Genomic DNA, 17,956 nt, shown 5'->3' with positions numbered 1-17,956 from the left:
GCACAAGTCCTTTCTAAAACCACCAACACTTTCCATTATTTACATTTATTATTATCAAATCTTCAGTACCTGGAAGGTATAAACAGGGATTAAATGGAAGGAAAAGGAACGGAAACCACACTAGGCCAGGCGCACATAAAGAACTTGACTTTTGTTCTGCAGAGCAGAAATCTTCCACTTCTCTGAAGGGAGCCTGCAGTTGCAGTTGTAGCTGGAGAACCATTGGCCTCCATGTCCGGCTCAGAGAGGCTCACGGAGCCTCTGCAGCTTCACCGTGGCCGCAGCTCTTTCACATGCGCATCGCCTCAACTCCCTGCAGTCCTTGGAGAAAGCCTTTCCATTGAGGATGGTCACACAGTCCCTACTTCTTAGGCTGGTGAAATCTATTATAATCTCAAACCTCAAAAAAGAAAAAAAAAGTTCGTCTTATCATAGTTTACTTCTAAAATACAAAAGTACACAGGGAGTGTCCTAAGCTTGATAAAATTATAGAATAGACACCCATAATGAGTCTACTGGAAAGATGGGGTCACCAGACTCTTTCCTCTCAGCCCCTCAGTTTCCATACGCATTCTTAGAAGCATCAGCTCACCCAAAACAACAAAAACTATTTCTAACTAAAATGAAAATACACGTTATAATCCAATTTATCATTCGATTTTACTGCCATCTGAAAAATTATCTACCTTCTCTGTGACTCAGTTTATTTAACTGTAAAAAATAATCACATTGAATATGTACTATCTCCTGGAAAAATAAATCCTATATAGGTATATAGAAAGGTGTCTGCTCAAACAAGGCTTTAAACTGTAATATATTTTGATATAGATATTACGTTTACCGATCTCAAACAATATACCATACACATGCCTATCTAAATGCTCATATAAGTAAAACTAATTTTTGATAATATTACTGTTTATATTGTGAGTAAATCTATTCTCAGAGACTGTATTTTGAAAGATGTGCTCCCCATTTCACTGCACAGAGAGCCAAGAAATCTGAGGTCTTATACTGCCTCTGGGTATTGACAAGTTGTAGAGTTGTGCGACCTTAGGCAGGTCACCCATTACCACCTGGGCTTCAGTTTATTCACCCATAACAGATCCCTCTCTCTCTCTCCCTCTCTCTCAGAGAATCCTGGTCTGTCTCTCTCACTGGTTTATGAGCCATTCTGAGAGTAAGTACTATGTTTTATACACCTTTGGAAGTCCTCCTACAAACACAGTGATAGTTTCATTTATAGTTGTCACTCAGGCAAAAGCTCTCTATTAAATGCCTTTCCCATGAAATGTGCTGAAGGCTTACAGTTCATGGGAGTAAGGGGCTCCGTCCATCCACAGCCAGGCCTTGCCGTTGCCGTTGCGGGATAGCCCTGTCCAATAAGAGTAGAAAAACTCAGAGTAGCTCTGAGGCATGGCAAACTCCTGTGAAAGGCACACAAGAAAACATTTAGCTTTAGAATTGTTATATACATACAGAGACACGTAGGGCTGGCCCTCACTTTTAATATGAGAACATAGATGATAGTACATTCAAGAAAAATAGTGTCCATGCTGAGGTCAGTTAATTTGTCCAAGTTAAAGAATTATTTTTTCTTCATAAGCATAGACTATATGCTGATGTTCCGAAACCAAGAATCACATGAATCAAGATTTATAAATGACCCATTATTTTCAAGTCACAGGATTAAACAAGATTGATATAAAAAATATGGGATGTAGAGATGTGGAGTGATTCTGGAAACTGGAAGAATCTGGAAGGAAAAGTGCAGGAATGGGAAGTAATCTTCATGAATACATGTGAAAAGGACTGACCAGGAATGAGAAAAGAATAATGAATATACTTTAATGCAAAGCAGGGTAAAAGAAAAATTTATAAGGCTGATTTATGTCTCAGACTAAGAAGGGAAAACAGAGAAATGTTTCATATATATGCATTTACATTTTTGTGTATTTACATAGACGTAATTCCTTTTCTACTATCCATATTGAAAAATGTTTAAAGTTATTTATTTCCTTCTATATCATCTCACTCTTTAACACAGAAATTATCTAAATCTTTTATCATTATCCATTTTTATACCTTCCTTTTCCACGATACTATGAGTTCCTTAAGGACGTATACTTTGTTTTATTCATTTTCACATCCTCAATCCCTTGGATAATTAATGGCACATGTTGGTTCAATAAAAGATTACTGGAAATATAAATGAAACTATCACTAAGTGATAGTTACAGTATAGGCATATCAAAGAAACTGTAGTTGAAAATAGTGTTTCCAACAGAATGGTGGCCCCTTCACATTAAAAGTTCTATAAATAAATCATATGAAAGTGACTTAAATATATGCAAATATATGAAGTGCATAAGATAAAATTACTATGTAACTTTCATAATAATACTTCTAACCACTGCATCTAGTATACTTCAGTGGTATATCTGAATCCTGTTTGTGCTGGAGGTGGAGGAAACAGAGAATAAAAAAATTAGGAGGCTTTATGCTGGGATACATGGGCTTAGTCAAATAAATCGCCTCTTTTTCTGCCTAAATTGAGCCATCAAGAGCCACCTAGAGGGGTGGGATAGGGAGGGAGGGAGGGAGACGCAAGAGGGAGGAGATATGGGGATATATGTATATGTATAGCTGACTCACTTTGTTATACAGCAGAAACTAACACACCATTGTAGAGCAATTATACTCCAATAACTATGTTAAAAAAAAAAAAGAAAGGATGAAAAAGATTATCTTAGAGGTTTGAGAGAGATTGCAGAGTTTCATTCATCACAGATTTCAGGAAGTGGATAGGAATTAAGATGTAACTAGAAAGATGTTAAGAGTTTGCACAGTTAGCAGGGTATTAACTTCAATTAAATAACTCTTGATAAACTACTCTGTGCCAAGACCTCTGCTAAAACAATGATAAATAAATAATGGTCATACCGTTTGAGGAATCAAATCCAAAGGCTATAGATGCAGCCACTATGGAGAACAGTATGGAGGTTCCTTAAAAAACTAAAAATAGAACTACCATACGATCCAACAATCCCGCTACTGGGCATATACCCTAAGAAAACCATAATTCAAAAAGAGTCATGTACCACAGTGTTCATTGCAGCACTATTTACAATAGGCAGGACATGGAAGCTACCTAAGTGTCCATCGACAGATGAATGGATAAAGAAGATGTGGCACATATATACAATGGAATATTACTCAGCCATAAAAAGAAATGAAATTGAACTATTTGTAGTGAGGTGGATGGACCTAGAGTCTGTCCTACAGAGTGAAGTAAGTCAGAAAGAGAAAAACAAATACCATATGCTAACACATATATATGAAATCTAAAAAAAAAAAAAAAGGTTCTGAAGAACCTAGGGGCAGGACAGGAATAAAGACGCAGATGTAGAGAATGGACTTGAGGACACAGGGAGGGGGAAAGGTAAACTGGGACGAAGTGAGAGAGTGGCATGGACTTATATATACTACCAAGTGGAAAGTGGATAGCTAGTGGGAAGCAGCCGCATAGCACAGGGAGCTCAGCTCTGTGCTTTGTGACCACCTAGAGGGGTGGGAAAGGGAGGGTGGGAGGGAGACCCAAGAGGGAGGAGGTATGGGGATATATGTATATGTATAGCTGATTCACTTTGTTATAAAGCAGAAACTAACACACCATTGTAAAGCAATTATACTCCAATAAAGATGTTTAAAAGAAAAATCCAAAGACAATAATAAATGTAAAAGGGAACAATCATGCCATTTCAATAGTGAACTTTAATTGCATGTACTTACTCAATATATGCCAATTTCATTTTCATATTTGCCTTGTCCAGTCTATGTTAGGGTGTAAACTTCTGGAAGGCTAGATATTTATTTGCAGATTATGGCAATGATTTAATTAAATGTTTTTCAATCAAAAGTTTTGTCACTTTCACATGGAAAGACAGGAAGTGCTATTTTCATGTCTCTGACGTGGTATCAATATTGTTCCCTTCCTACCCAAACCAAAGAGGTTAAGAAATTAAGACCTTCTTCATTTGATTCCTGACTGATGGGGAACTTGAAGGTCTTGTTGCTAAGGGGTGGATAGTTGTGGAGATCATTCCACAAATGATGACCTCAAGAGATCATTCAAAGCAATAGGAATAAGACTTAGGCCTTGATTGCAATAAATAGGAGAGTCTGTGGGCTTCGACTCCTTAGAATCTTTTAAAGATTTCTTTCTGAGTGTACTTCAAACACTGACCAAGCCTCAGGACCTTACCAGTACTTCCTGTGTATTAATCTTCAGCATGGTCGAGTTCTCAGCAATGCAGAAATATTCACAACCCTGCCAACTCTTGCTTTCTTCATAGAACTTGTAGCATTTGTCCCCATGCCACTTCCATTTTTCTGGGCAAGGGCTACATCTGTGCTCTTGAAAAGAAACCGAATTTAATGTTATCTTCTACCTAAGTCTGTTGTTTTTGTTCTCTTGAAATTACATAATACTTGATGACACAAGAAAGAATTGATTCCCTAGCTCTTAGATATTTAATTGCCCAATGATAATTACAAATATTTACTGAACACCCACTATATGCCAGGAATTATAATTGGGTATACAATGGGAATCAAAATAGACACTACCTGCTTTTATGGACAATGGAATCTAGTAGTGAATGATTGGAAATTCAGTGTTCCTTGCCCCGTGTAATTCAGCATACAGAGAGGATATTCAATTTCATAAAGAACTTTTCATCTGTTCAAAAACTCAATATGCATTGGATTTGGGAAACCATTGAAGTTTCTATAATTTTCTTCCTCAAAATCTACTTATATGGTAGTAAAAGGATTTTTTAATGAAATATATATCAATAAGATCTGGATTATTTTTTCGTTGTTTTTGTTTTGTTTTGTTTTGTTTTGTTTTTGCGGTACGCGGGCCTCTCACTGCTGTGGCCACTCCCGTTGCGGAGCACAGGCTCCGGACGCACAGGTTCAGCGGCCATGGCTCACGGGCCCAGCCGCTCCACGGCACGCGGGATCCTCCCGGACCGGGGCACGAACCCGCGTCCCCTGCGTCGGCAGGCGGACTCTCAACCACTGCGCCACCAGGGAAGCCCTGGATTATTTTTTCATTCAAAGCATAAGTGAATAAAATTTTAGAAAAACATCACATAAATACAATACTAAGCCAAGCCTGAGTTCAGATGGTAAATCTCCACGTGTCAGAAACTGAAACGGTCATCAAAGTCAGAGGAATAAGTGCACAGTCAAGGGTGAGATGGACTGAGTGGGTCATGATCGTAAATATGGTCTTATCACCTGTGTGGATACATGGCCTTGGTCTTATCACCTGTGTGGATACATGGCCTTGGGCCTTTGAGAGTTGGGCACCTGTATCCACATCCCTTGTCGGTGTACGGTGAGATGGGAACTCAATGATTCCACAAAAATGTCTTTATTTTAAAAGCAATCCAGTGTCAAAATGTTAACATGTGAAAATCTGAGTGGTCAATACACAGATGGATGTTACATTATTGTTCGTATTTTTCTGACTGTTTAAAATATTTCATAAGGTAAAATGAGGTTTTAAATAAATCAATTATTTGGGAGATTTGCTTTGAAAGTTGGCTTATATCTCTGGCCCAGACCTTTTTCCTTATATATCAAACTGCCTACTCATATCACCACACATATCTAAGGGATATTTCAAAGTCAACATGCTCAAAACAGCATCCCTGGTTCCTAACCTCCCCCCTCATGACCACAGAATTCTTCCCCATTTCTGCTTTGCCCCAGAACTCTGGAGTTATCTTTGACTCCTTTATCTCCCTCATACCCCTCACACCCCACTTTATTACATCATGCATTCATTTCCATCAATAATATCCTAGCTTGAGGAACCATTCCCTCTTTCCTGGATTATTGCGATAGTCATCTCTTATGTGATTTCTCTGTTTCTATCCTTCCTACCCTCTCCCAGTCTATTTTCAACATATTTGTAGAATGAGCCTTTAAAAACTCATGTCAGACATGTACTTCTCCTGCTCGGGGTCCTGAAATGAATCTTTCTTTTGCTCAAAATAAAAGCCAAGGGCTTCCGTGATGGCGCAGTGGTTGGGAGTCAGCCTGCCGATGCAGGGGACGCGGGCTCGTGCCCCGGTCTCGGAAGATCCCACATGCCGCGGAGCGGCTGGGCCGGTGAGCCATGGCCGCTGAGCCTGCGCGTCCGGAGCCTGTGCTCCGCAGCGGGAGAGGCCACAGCAGTGAGAGGCCCGCGTACCGCAAAAAAAAAAAAAAAAAAAAAAGAAGCCAAACCCCTTACAATGTCCCTTAATGCCATGAGTAATCTGGTAGGTGTGTTAATTATCTTGATCTTGATAATCACTGCATAATATATGTGTATATCAACTCATCATGTAGTATACTTTAAATATATATAATTATATTTGTCAATTATTCCTCAATAAAGTTAAAGAAGAATAAAGAAAATAAATAAAATTATGACCAGTGAGGTCATTAGTCGTGTAGGAAGGAATCACTTAGAGAAGTGGAAGTGTGCGTGTTGATGTTATTTACTGGGTAACCATGAAATCAGGCTGTCTGGTTAGTGTGGAAACCAGTCTGTGTGGGGGCGACTGGGAGACTTCATCTGACTGTAGAGTCCCCGCAAGACAAATCGGGGACTTGGAAATGTATCTGGCTTCCTATGCACGCATAATAGGGAGAACAGAAAAGAAGACAGACTTGAATAGAGCTGGGTGTTATGAAACCCAGAAGGATAGAAGAAAAAGAAGACAAAGAACTAAGGTGATGCTTCTAGGCTTGTCCAGTAGTATTTACCAAAGCACAGTTCATCCAACATTGGCATTGTCGGGCTTCCCTGGTGGCGCAGTGGTTGAGAGTCCGCCTGTCGATGCAGGGGATGTGGGTTCGTGCCCCGGTCCGGGAAGATCCCACATACCTCGGCTGGGCCCGTGAGCCATGGCCGCTGAGCCTGCGCATCCGGAGCCTGTGCTCCGCAATGGGAAAGGCCACAGCAGTGAGAGGCCCGCGTACCGCAAAAACAAACAAACAAAATTGGCATTGTCATCATAGGTGGTCCTTAATAAAATGCAGATTTTTGGTACCCAGACAAGTCATACTACATTAAAATAACTAGAGCCTGATTCCATTTATCTGTCTTTTTAACTCGATTCCTATATGATTCTTAAAATCCAAAAACTATAGTTATGAGTTCATTAACTTCTTCATGAGGAAGGATTTGTGAATACATTAGGAAATGTATCCTACTCTTAGGTATTTAGGTGCCAAGGTCAGTTGAGAAAAAAACCTGTATTTTATTTACTTGTAGTGTTATTCTGATTAATTGAAGTTAACTGTATTTATTATTCTAAATGTCTGAATTTGCTGAATCCCTTCACGTTCTGTAACACAAACACAGCTGAACTACGTGATCCCAATAACCGGGGATGATCTGGATGTCCGAACTCTTTATTAAGTTTGCCAGACAACTAGTTGAATAATACATGGTTCCCAGGTACATTGATGGGAGAATCAGCGCTATACGGACTGATTCTCCATATAGCGCTGTATAGCGCTCCGTATAGCTCCCAAAGGGGAGCTCAACGATCAGGACTCACCTCCTGTTTTGTTATAGAGCTCACGGCAGAGTTTTTCAGCCACGTGATGCAGAGTCTCTGCAAGCTTCCTTTTCTGAGTCTGGAGAGATTGAAGCTGTCGGGAGAGATTCCCCAGCCTTTCTTCCTTTTGAGAAATGTTTTCTTGCTGAGTGTTGGAGAGCTGGTAGAACTGAAAAACTAACCCAATTTACCAAGTCAGACTGGACACCTTATATTCTTCACTTCTATTTCTATTTTCTACATCTGGGGAAGACGGCAACAGTATGTTATTTAAGATCCCAGGCTCTGAGCGCATTGCCTACACTCAGGTTTGGACTATAGTACATAATAAATTGTATTGCCTTGGGCAAATTGATTTCTGTTTCCCTATCTGAAAATATGGAGTCATAATGACAATTCCTGACTTCAGGGATAAATTCCTTAACCATATTTACTGCTCAATAAATCTTTCTGTGTACACTGTCAAACCGTTACTCAACCTAAAATCATAAATCCATTTATCTATTGATCGGTATATTGACAATGTACCATATATTGTTACCCCATTCAGTCACTGAAAGAGTCATGTTATTGTTTCTATATTTTTAAAGCTTTGCAATTGGGCTCAGTGAGAATAGGTAACTTTCTCAACATCACTTGGCTAGAAAATTTCAACACTTAGCTTTAAACTCCAGGTTTCTAAATCTAAGTAAAAAAAATTCTTCATGAATCATGAGAGTTGCTTTCTACCACTAAAAAGAATGGTTTATGCAAACGAACAGTTATATCAAAATGAAGTAAAAATTTGGGAGCCAGGGTAGAAACACTAAGATACATTTTTTTTTAATTTTAAAATTTAAGATTACAAACAAGTTCTAAAATGTCCTATAAAAAAATCCAATTTTGACATTTGAACCTGCTTTTCTATGTGCTCTTTTACCTTGAACCACCTTCTTCAACTGTTCAGGACACATTGCTGTAGGGTCCCATCTGATGAAACCCATTTACTCACTTCCTTTTTAAGTTTTTTACTCTGTCCTTACTAGTTTGAAATTTAAAGACTTTATACGTGAATTCTTCCTTATTTGATTTTCATGAGTCTTTGCAAAATGATTCTATAACTTCCTGGACTTTTTGAAAAATATTACAGTGATTAAGACCTGGTCTATTCTCCGTATATTGAGGGGGTGGGAAATCTTTTCCTCTGATTAGCCCACTGAGCCGTGAATGCTAAAAGCAAAAACCACAGCCGCTGTCGTCTTTTGTGGCATGGAAGAGGGCTGAAGTATGCATTCATTAAAAACTGCTGATGCTAAATATTGATATATAAACAAACAACAATATTGATATATAAACAAAGAACAAAAACCTTCTTATCTCAGAATGTAAAAGTCTAGCTGGTAAGTGACTGTTGTATTTTAATGTTTCTTCCACTATGCTCATGATTTACAGAGTTGCATTAGAATAAGGTACATCATTTACAGAGTTGCATTTCAATAAGGACTTATTCACAGGCTCCAGAATCAAAGTAAAAAAAGAAAAAAAAAAGAATATCATAACAAGTATTTCTCATCCTAGACAAACCTTGGAACCAGGATCTTCCCCCAAGTCAGAGTGCAGACTTACACACAAGCCCCAGAGCTGCCAGGCTAATCAGCAGCACCAAACACAGAGTCAGCAGGATCAGGGCCACTGGACGCCAAGCGGAAGAGGGACGCCGGGGCTCTGCAGGGGACAAAAGAAAAGACACTCTTCTTCCTCTTGGATCTATGTCAGCAGCAAGCTAGTGAGAGGAGTTGGTTCCAGAAAGGAGCAAAATGTACAGGACAACAGTATTCAGGGGCCAGATAACATTCCCTCTGTCCTAGGAAACACTGTCACAAGCAAGGCTCCACGCCAAGCCTCACTTACCACGGCTAGCTTCTTTCACAAGCCCCACCCACTCCTACCCTCCCCATCCACCCAGTCCTACTTTGCACTGAATCAAGTTATGCATTACCATCATCTCCATACGGCTATTCGTATAACCTTTCTGTCAAAATTAGAGTTGTAAGAGACTCTCACGAAAATGCCTTAACAAAGAACACTTTTTCACATCGTCAGAGAAGAGGCGGAATTAATTTGTTGTTACGTTTTGCAAAACGCCCCCCTCCCATATGGTTCTTCTGAAAAAGCAAATTGCCTATCAGTAATGAGAAATGATTGCTTTACTGTTTCTTTTGGGGGATTTCTTTTTCAAAAGTCTCTCTCTTGTAAGGATTTTGTTTGCTCATTCATTTGATTTTATAGCTCCAAAAATAGATTATAAAAGCAACACGATCATCAGTTTCTCAAGGATGGATCTAAGTGATCTCAACTTTGTACCTGTTAAGTAAAAAAAGAAAAAAAAAAACTGTAGCCAGCATCCTTCCTTTGCCCACGCCCCACGGGTTTGCGTTGTGGTGACTGCAGAGGCTCTGCTGGGTCGAGAGTAAGCCCATCACCTAGTGAGGTCAACTATCAATCTGAATAGCCCGCAATATCTGATCAGGAAGACCCTCAAACAGCTGCAGGTATCCTGTAGCATTGTGATTAAAATAAAGGGACAGTAAAACTCTCAAACAAACCCTGGTCTCTTCGTGACCTGTGAGTTTCACTTCATTGGGAATTCAAGTCTGGTTCGAAAACAGAAAGATTAAAGACACAGAAATTCATTTCCTCTTTAGCAAAGTCCTCTGTGTGATAAATTTCAGGTACAGAAATTTGTGCCAAACATCATTTCCAAATGGGGAATGATAACTAGCAAAGATAGTATAGAAATAGAAAATATGATCACTATCCTCTGAGACTTACAATCTAACAGGGAAAATAAGTAAAAATCAGGATACAGACATTGATATATTTTAAAATGTGAATCTTTTTTTTTTTTTTGCGGTACGCGGGCCTCTTACTGTTGTGGCCTCTCCCGTTGTGGAGCACAGGCTCCGGACGCGCAGGCTCCGGACGCGCAGGCTCAGCAACCATGGCTCACGGGCCCAGCTGGTCCGCGGCACGTGGGATCTTCCCGGACCGGGGCACGAACCCGTGTCCCCTGCATCGGCAGGCGGGCTCTCAACCACTGCGCCACCAGGGAAGCCCCTAAAATGTGAATCTTATTTTCACTTTATAACCATATCCTTCATAAAGACTTTCAATAGTGTGTATTATTTTTAGAATAAAATCTACATCACTTTTCCTAAGACCCAGATGGCTCTTTTTTTAAAGTGGACATTTTATTATGGTACGTTGTGATTTAAAAACTGCCTGTAGTTTTACTGTACTTAGAATAAAATTCTACAAGAATCTTTTTCACCTGGGCCCTACTTAGGTTTGTCATCCATTTGTGAACTATTCTTCTCTCACTCAAATGCTGTAGTCACAGTGGGCTTCCGTTTATCCTTGATCTAAACAAGTGTGTCCATGTCTTGGTACCTTTGCATTAGCTCTTCCTATACCCTTGCATTAATCAGTCCTCAGATGGGTTATTGCTAGCCTACTTCCTGTTACCCAGCTTTCCACTTAAATGGCGCATCGTTGGAAGATGTCCTTGGAAGTCCATTTCTAGCACATCACCGCATTATGTATGCTTTTTAAAAATAAGATTATTAAGTGATATTTCCATGGTTTTTCTTTGTTTCTGTCTATCACCTCCCCTTGAATGTACATTCCATTGAAACAATGATCTTGTCTATCTTGTTCACAGTGTATTTCCAGTACTGAAAATAGTGTCTGGCATATAAGGGCTGAATACATATTTGAACGAGTGAATGAATGAAGAATGAAATTATGAAAAATTAATATTACCTAACTATGTAATTTTTACAGAGGCACAGAGCTTTGTGGTGATTGCAGAAGCTCTGCTGGGTCAAGAGTAAGCCCATCACCTAGTGAGGTCATCTAAAATAACCTAGTGAGGTTATCTAAAATTAAACTTTACAGGTTGATTTTTTAAAAAAATCTATTGACTTTTCAGCAGTATTTCTGTCAGCACAGGGCCGACTCAGCTAAATTCCTGGCCAAACTGGTTTCTATACACTGACTTATGTGAGATTCTGAATCATAAACAGATATAATAGAGATCTGCTTTCTCCCCTATCCTACAATTAGCTGGCTTATCTGATTTGGCCTAAATTTTTCTGGAAATTGCTAGCTTCTCACAGCATTGTCCTTAAGAATATCTCAAATCAGCAGAACATAAAAGAATAAGATCACAGAGCAGAATATAGCTTAAGCTAGACATCCTCTCCAAAACCCTACGTCTCTTTAAAGTTCTATATAGCCCAAGAAAATTAACCAGGTGGATGTTTCTAGACTCCAGAGGAAAGTACATATATAGACCCACCACCATGGTAGCTTTATTTTCTCCATCATCTGTTATTACCATCAAATATACTCTATATCTTACTTATTTGAGTAAGTCTCCTGTCTTACTCCAGGAGAAAATAAGCTCCTTCTTGGAAAAGACTATTGTCTGTTTAGTCACTAGAACATCAGTTCCAGCACCTAGAACATCAGTTGAAATAAGTTCAGTTAAAATGGAATGAATGAATGGGTTTAGTATGTATAAATATCTGTTATATACTTGGCTCTTCCTGCTGAAACCTATTCATATTAATACACATCTCAAAGGCATAAAATTTTAAAAGATCCTGTCCCTTTTTTATGATTAACAATTCCCCAGCCAAAATTAGAAATAAGAAGAAAGTAAAGGAGAAGAAGAACTATGTAAATCAACCAACTCATTTATACCTCCAGAAACCCACTTTTCCTTGTATAATATTTGGGGCAAGGGAGATGTTGATTTTCTGCCCAAAGGATCAACAAGAGTGGACTTAAATCCTTACTGTGAAATGAGGGGATGGAATTTAGGGATTAGAACATTATTTAATAATAATTATATCCATGCAAAGAATAAATACATGATCCTTCCTAAGGCTGCCTCTAGGACATAATAAGAAAGAAGTGTAGTGTATCTCTGCTAAAGGACACAAAGTTTTAAAAGTTCCCTTCTAAAGAATTATCTTTCCCTGATCATTTGGAAATGTCTTTACCTGGACTCTCCTCTCTCTACCTCTTCCTTGCTCCCTGTCTCCTTCCCTCCCTGCTTCAATATTCACAAGCCCTCCTGCTTTAACTAAAGACCCAGAGAAACACAACCCTAGGGAGTTTCTACAGCAGGTGTGACCGTTTCCTAGGAAACCAGGCTTCCAAGATGGAAAGGCTATATAGTGTTGAAAGTTTTATTTTTTCCTTTTCTTTGAAGCTGTATTTCCCTCTAGGTATTTTCTTTTCTGACTGTGGGTTTACCGTTCCTGAGTTTTATTCCAAGTGCCCTGATCATAATGAGGTCTCTCTCTAGGGACCACTCCCACCCTAAAATAAGAAAAAATAAGCTGCCTGGGAGGTGCTTCAGTTTGGCTTGGCTTTCTTGCGGTTTTAGTTTTTGGAAGAGAACCCCTATGCTGTCCCGAGGCATGTTTAGAAAAAGGTGTGGACGGGCCAAGGAATGATACAAAGATCCCTAGGAATAATAAGATATACATAGAAAAAAACACCCCTTTCCTGTATCCTCTTACTATAACTATACTATAAAACGCTACAGTGCTAAGGTCAAGTTTTGAATATAAATCCCTTTGTAGTTATGCGAAACTTTGTGGACGAAGAGAGTTGTCATACTTGACCAGCTGCCCTTCATCAGGCATCAGAAGGAACACTTTGTACACCTCCACTCCCAGGCCTTCTAAGAAATGAAACAAACTACCAAAGGTAGGCTATTAATATGCCTCTGAAATAGAAAGGATCGTAAAAGCTTGAAAAGACACAAAGAATTGAAATAATTTGCACAAAGCCACATTGCAAACTAGTGGCAGAGCCAGGATTAAATTGTCACGCTTAGCACCTCAGTTTGTACCTTTCCCTGTGAACCACAGCACATCAGTTTGTACCCTTCCTGTGAACCAGCCTCACAGAGACATGGGGCTAAACAGGTGACAAGGTATATAATATTTCAGAAGTGACTTGCCTCATCCTTTAGATGACTGACAACAGTTTTCAATCATGAGACATTGCTGATTATATATCTGACTTTTGGATATATTTTTAAATGTTAAATATTGTCTTTTTAGCAACTTTGTTTCCTTAATCCTAGCATGTGGTGCACAGTAAACCTCATGGGAAAAGGTTGGAGGTTCTGTGGTTTGAGCATAGTTTTCAGTGTTCATGAAAATGCATGTTTCCTTTCTCTTATGAATTGATTTCAAATATTTGCTATTTTCATTCTCAAAGTAAATGAGCGTTACTCCTCCTATAATTTCAACAGACTATACTTCTAAAAACATATAAACTATTTCTAGAATATCGAGTTTCTAATTCACAGTAATTAGAAAGTCAATTGTATTTTTCCTTCTCCTTTTGAGCAAAATTTACATAAGTCCATTGTTTATCCAGTCAAGGGGTTTTGTTTCTGAAACATAATTCAAAAATAACATTACTATTAATGATAATTGCTAACATTCCTTGAGTTACTGAGATACATGCTGTATATGAATTATCTCATCGATCTTTACAAATACCTTATGAGGTAGATGCTATTATAATCCCAATGTTATAGGTAGGCAACTGAGACCTAGAGAGCTTAGTTGCCTTACCCAAGGACACACAGCAACTGATAACAGTACTTACTGAGTGTGTTATATATGTTGTAGTATTTCATTTGAATCTCCCAATAATTATTCAAGAGGGCTCTATTTTTTTTTTTTTTTGAAATTTTGGAAGCCATTTTAATAAATGAAAAGTCCAGCAAAGGTACATTTACCGAGAATGAAGCTGCCCAGGATAATGAAAGTACCAGGTAGTTTGAGGTGTTTTTGTTGCTGGTAACTGATGTTACTTTTGCTCCGCTTTTGTTTGGAATTGCAGCGGACACTGTGGTGACTGCTCCCCCCTCTTGCAGAGCCAAGGTTTAGAGCAGCTGTTGTACCAGGAAGCCCTTGAACTAGTTTAACTCGCTGGGTTGAGACTCATGGGCATTCCCCAGCTGACAATTCTTCCATAATGCCCTCAAGGGCTATCCATGTTGTCACAAGTGGCAAGCTTCCATTCTGTTTTATTCCATTGGAAGTACTGGTGATGATTTTCTAGATGCAACACCAATGGCGTGATCCATGAAAGAAATAGTCGATAAGCTGAACTTCATTAAACTTTAAAATTTCTGCTCTGTGAAAGACACTGTGGAACAGCAATTTCCTTGGTTCTTGTCCTCTCCAGGGAAAGAATTCAGATGAGAGGCATGGAGCAGTTTTAAGTAGTAAACTGCTACTTTAATTAAGTTTAAATTAAGCAAAGGGAAAGTACACTCCCAAGAAAGGATGAGAGTGGGCTGCCTGGAAACCAGAAGCAGCCAAGAAGGCACTTTTTTTTTTTTTTTTTTTTTTTTTTTTTTTTTGCGGTACGCGGGCCTCTCACTGCTGTGGCCTCTCCCGCTGCGGAGCACAGGCTCCGGACGCGCAGGCTCAGCGGCCATGGCTCACGGGCCCAGCTGCTCCACGGCATGTGGGATCTTCCCGGACCGGGGCACGAACCCGTGTCCCCTGCATCGGCAGGCGGACTCCCAACCACTGCGCCATCAGGGAAGCCCAAGAAAGCACTATTTTTAACCTTTATTTGGATAAGAAAACTGCAGTGCCCAGGAGCTGCTTAATTTGCTTTGGGTTGCACAGCTAGTAAATGATGGAGCCAGACATTCTATCCGAGCACTCTCATTCCAGAGCTGATTGGTTTTTTTTTTTAAATTAATTAATTAATTAATTAATTTTATTTTTGGCTGCATTGTGTCTTCACTGCTGCCCACGGTCTTTCTCTAGTTGCAGCGAGCGGGGACTACTCCTCGTGTGGTGCACGGTCTTCTCATTGCGGTGGCTTCTCTTTCTTGCAGAGCGCGGGCTTCACTAGTTGTGGCTTGCGGGCTATAGAGCACAGGCTCAGTAGTTGTGGCGCACGGGCTTAGCTGCTCCATGGCATGCGGGATCTTCCCGGACCAGGGCTCGAACCTGTGTCCCCTGCTTTGGCAGGCAGATTCTTAAACACTGCACCACCAGGGAAGTCCCCGGAGCGCTTGTTTAAAATCATTTTCCAACCCTCCCAACAAACCCCACATTAATATTTGCCTGGATATGGCAGTTCCGCATGGAATTACAGAAACACTAGCATTTTACCACTTGCAACTTTTCACTTCTATATTGTGAATATGTTCGTAACAGTCATTTTAAATCTTACATTCTCCACTCTACCACCAAGGCGAGCTTACTACATTTACTCTCTCCCTTAAGGAGAAGGGAGCATGAGCACCCCTCAGCATGCTGTAAAACCCTCCATGGTAGACTCTCATCCTACTTTTTAGCCACAGCTGCCCCAAATCCCCTCATCCACCCCTTCTTTGAGGACTACCCATTCCTCAGACCGACAGTCTACCTTGCCATCCTGTCTGATTCTGCTGGTGTTTCCCAAAATGATCTTATCCTGATCTAAATTCCAATCCAGAAGCAATACCTCATCTCTTCCCTCTGTACTCTCGTCTTCCTTCTTTTACCCAGGAGTACACGGCAGCAAGCTAGTACTTACCTCTGTGCTCTTATCTTTGCACGTGTGTTCCTCACTCTGGAAAGGTCACCCAGTGCCTGAGTTGCTCTACCTGGAAAACCTGGACTCAGGCTTACAGACTAGGTCAAATGTCACCTCGTCCAAAAATACCCACATGACTAAACATGGTCAGTAACTGATTCATTCTTCTTTGCTTCTGTGGCCTCCTACGTATGTTCAATAGCCGTGCATGACGTTCTTCTAATTAGTGATTCAGATTATTCCTTCCACTTCTCCAAGCACCTAAAAATAGTCTCCCCGGTGCTACCGTGATGCTTAATATTTAGTAGGCATGAATTAAAGATTTGTTGAATCAAGTAGATGAGATTTATGCCATGACTTTTTTTTAAAATTATTTTTGGAGTCCAGTCGATTTACAATGTTGTGTTAGTTTCAGGTATACGGCAAAGTGAATCAGTTTTATATATACATATATCCACTCTTTTTTTAGATTCTTTTTCCCATATAGGCCATTGCAGAGTATTGAGTAGAGTTCCTTGGGCTATATAATAATCTATTTTCCTTCTTGTTTCTAAAACAGTAAGCTGTTTTTTGCCTTCCTCATACTTGTACTCTCTGCCGTATTGACTGTTTACTATTTTTATTATTATTTTTTTATTTGCGGTACGCGGGCCTCTCACTGTTGTGGCCTCTCCTGTTGCGGAGCACAGGCTCCGGACACACAGGCCCAGCGGCCATGGCTCACGGGCCCAGCCGCTCCGTGGCACTGCGCCACCAGGGAAGCCCGACTGTTTATTATTTTTAAAATTCACTGTTCATTACCATTGACTTGTCCATTTCTCTTGAAGTTATTGCATCTTAGCTTCCTCTCTCCTGTTCTACATCATCACTCTTTACCACTCATCCTTAGCAGCTCCTACTGGAGTCTCTTTCTTAGCCTCCCCCTCAATTGTATTCCCTAAGATTCTCTCTTTGGCACTCTTCTCCGGTGTTTTGTCTTGTTTTGTTTCATTTTCATTTTCAGTTTACATTCCTCAGTGATCTCACTCAGAAAGTTTAATTCCTACCTAAATGCCTACAATTCTCACCTGTATAGGCAGTTCAGAATCCTTACCTCCGACCCACATGCTGTATATATAAGTGCCTTAGGGCAACTCCAATTGCATGTGCCTTCTCTTACAAGCATCTCAAACTTAAACTGAATCCATCATCTTTCCTATTCCTCTTGTAGTTTCTAGCTCACTTCATGGTAGCACCATCTACATGTCGTCAGATGGAACCTACTCCACCTATGCTCTCCCTCTCCTTGCCTTCCCCCTTGTAACCGGTCACCAATTCTTTAAACTCTCCCAGCTCAGTATCTTTCATATCTGATTCTTCCTCCCCACTTCCACACCACTTCAGTTCAAGTTTTTCTCCTCTCATCCTTAGACTAGTGCAAAATCTGGGTATTACCTCATCCAGTTTCATACTCCTCATGCAGCCTAGATGTTCTTCTAAAAACACAAAATTGATCATGTTATTCCCTGTTTAAATCTCACTCATTTCACCTACTGAATAGAATCAAACTACCTCCGTATGACATAATGTCTTCCGTAACTTTCCAGACTTACCTCCTGTCAACATTCCCCCTCCAACTCTGCCCCTCACCATAACATATTTGTTAACATCCTCTGAAAAACAGTTACATAAGATTGCCATGGCTCTCCTTTCATGTGTCTGCCTGCCTGTAG

At 39.9% G+C, this 17,956-nt stretch overlaps 1 protein-coding gene across 7 annotated transcripts in view; it reads right to left on the bottom strand.

Moving 5' to 3' along the window:
- The window catches only part of CLEC1A (C-type lectin domain family 1 member A), a 29,226-nt gene that overhangs the window by 8,292 nt on the left and 2,978 nt on the right, over positions 1-17,956 (bottom strand). For 6 of the 7 annotated variants that reach the window (XR_012324526.1, XR_012324527.1, XR_012324529.1 and 3 more), the window contains exons 2-5: positions 9,234-9,332; positions 7,629-7,805; positions 4,265-4,416; positions 1,309-1,427 (exon numbers count right to left, since the gene is read on the bottom strand). Coding sequence is in view for 3 of the 7 variants with exons in the window: in XM_073789050.1 (XP_073645151.1) it covers positions 1,309-1,427; positions 4,265-4,416; positions 7,629-7,805; positions 9,234-9,332 (547 nt within the window). In the remaining 4 variants the exon portion in view is untranslated. Of the gene's footprint in view, positions 1-26; positions 401-1,308; positions 1,428-4,264; positions 4,417-7,628; positions 7,806-9,233; positions 9,333-17,956 lie in introns of those variants that run through there. The other variant, XM_019926049.3, reaches the window with a different exon arrangement.

The sequence above is a fragment of the Tursiops truncatus genome, chromosome 11 (genome assembly GCF_011762595.2).
Source record: "Tursiops truncatus isolate mTurTru1 chromosome 11, mTurTru1.mat.Y, whole genome shotgun sequence".
Classification (NCBI taxonomy): domain Eukaryota; kingdom Metazoa; phylum Chordata; class Mammalia; order Artiodactyla; family Delphinidae; genus Tursiops; species Tursiops truncatus.
The sequence above is the reverse complement of the archived record's forward strand: the minus strand, read 5'-3'. Positions and strand labels throughout refer to the sequence as shown.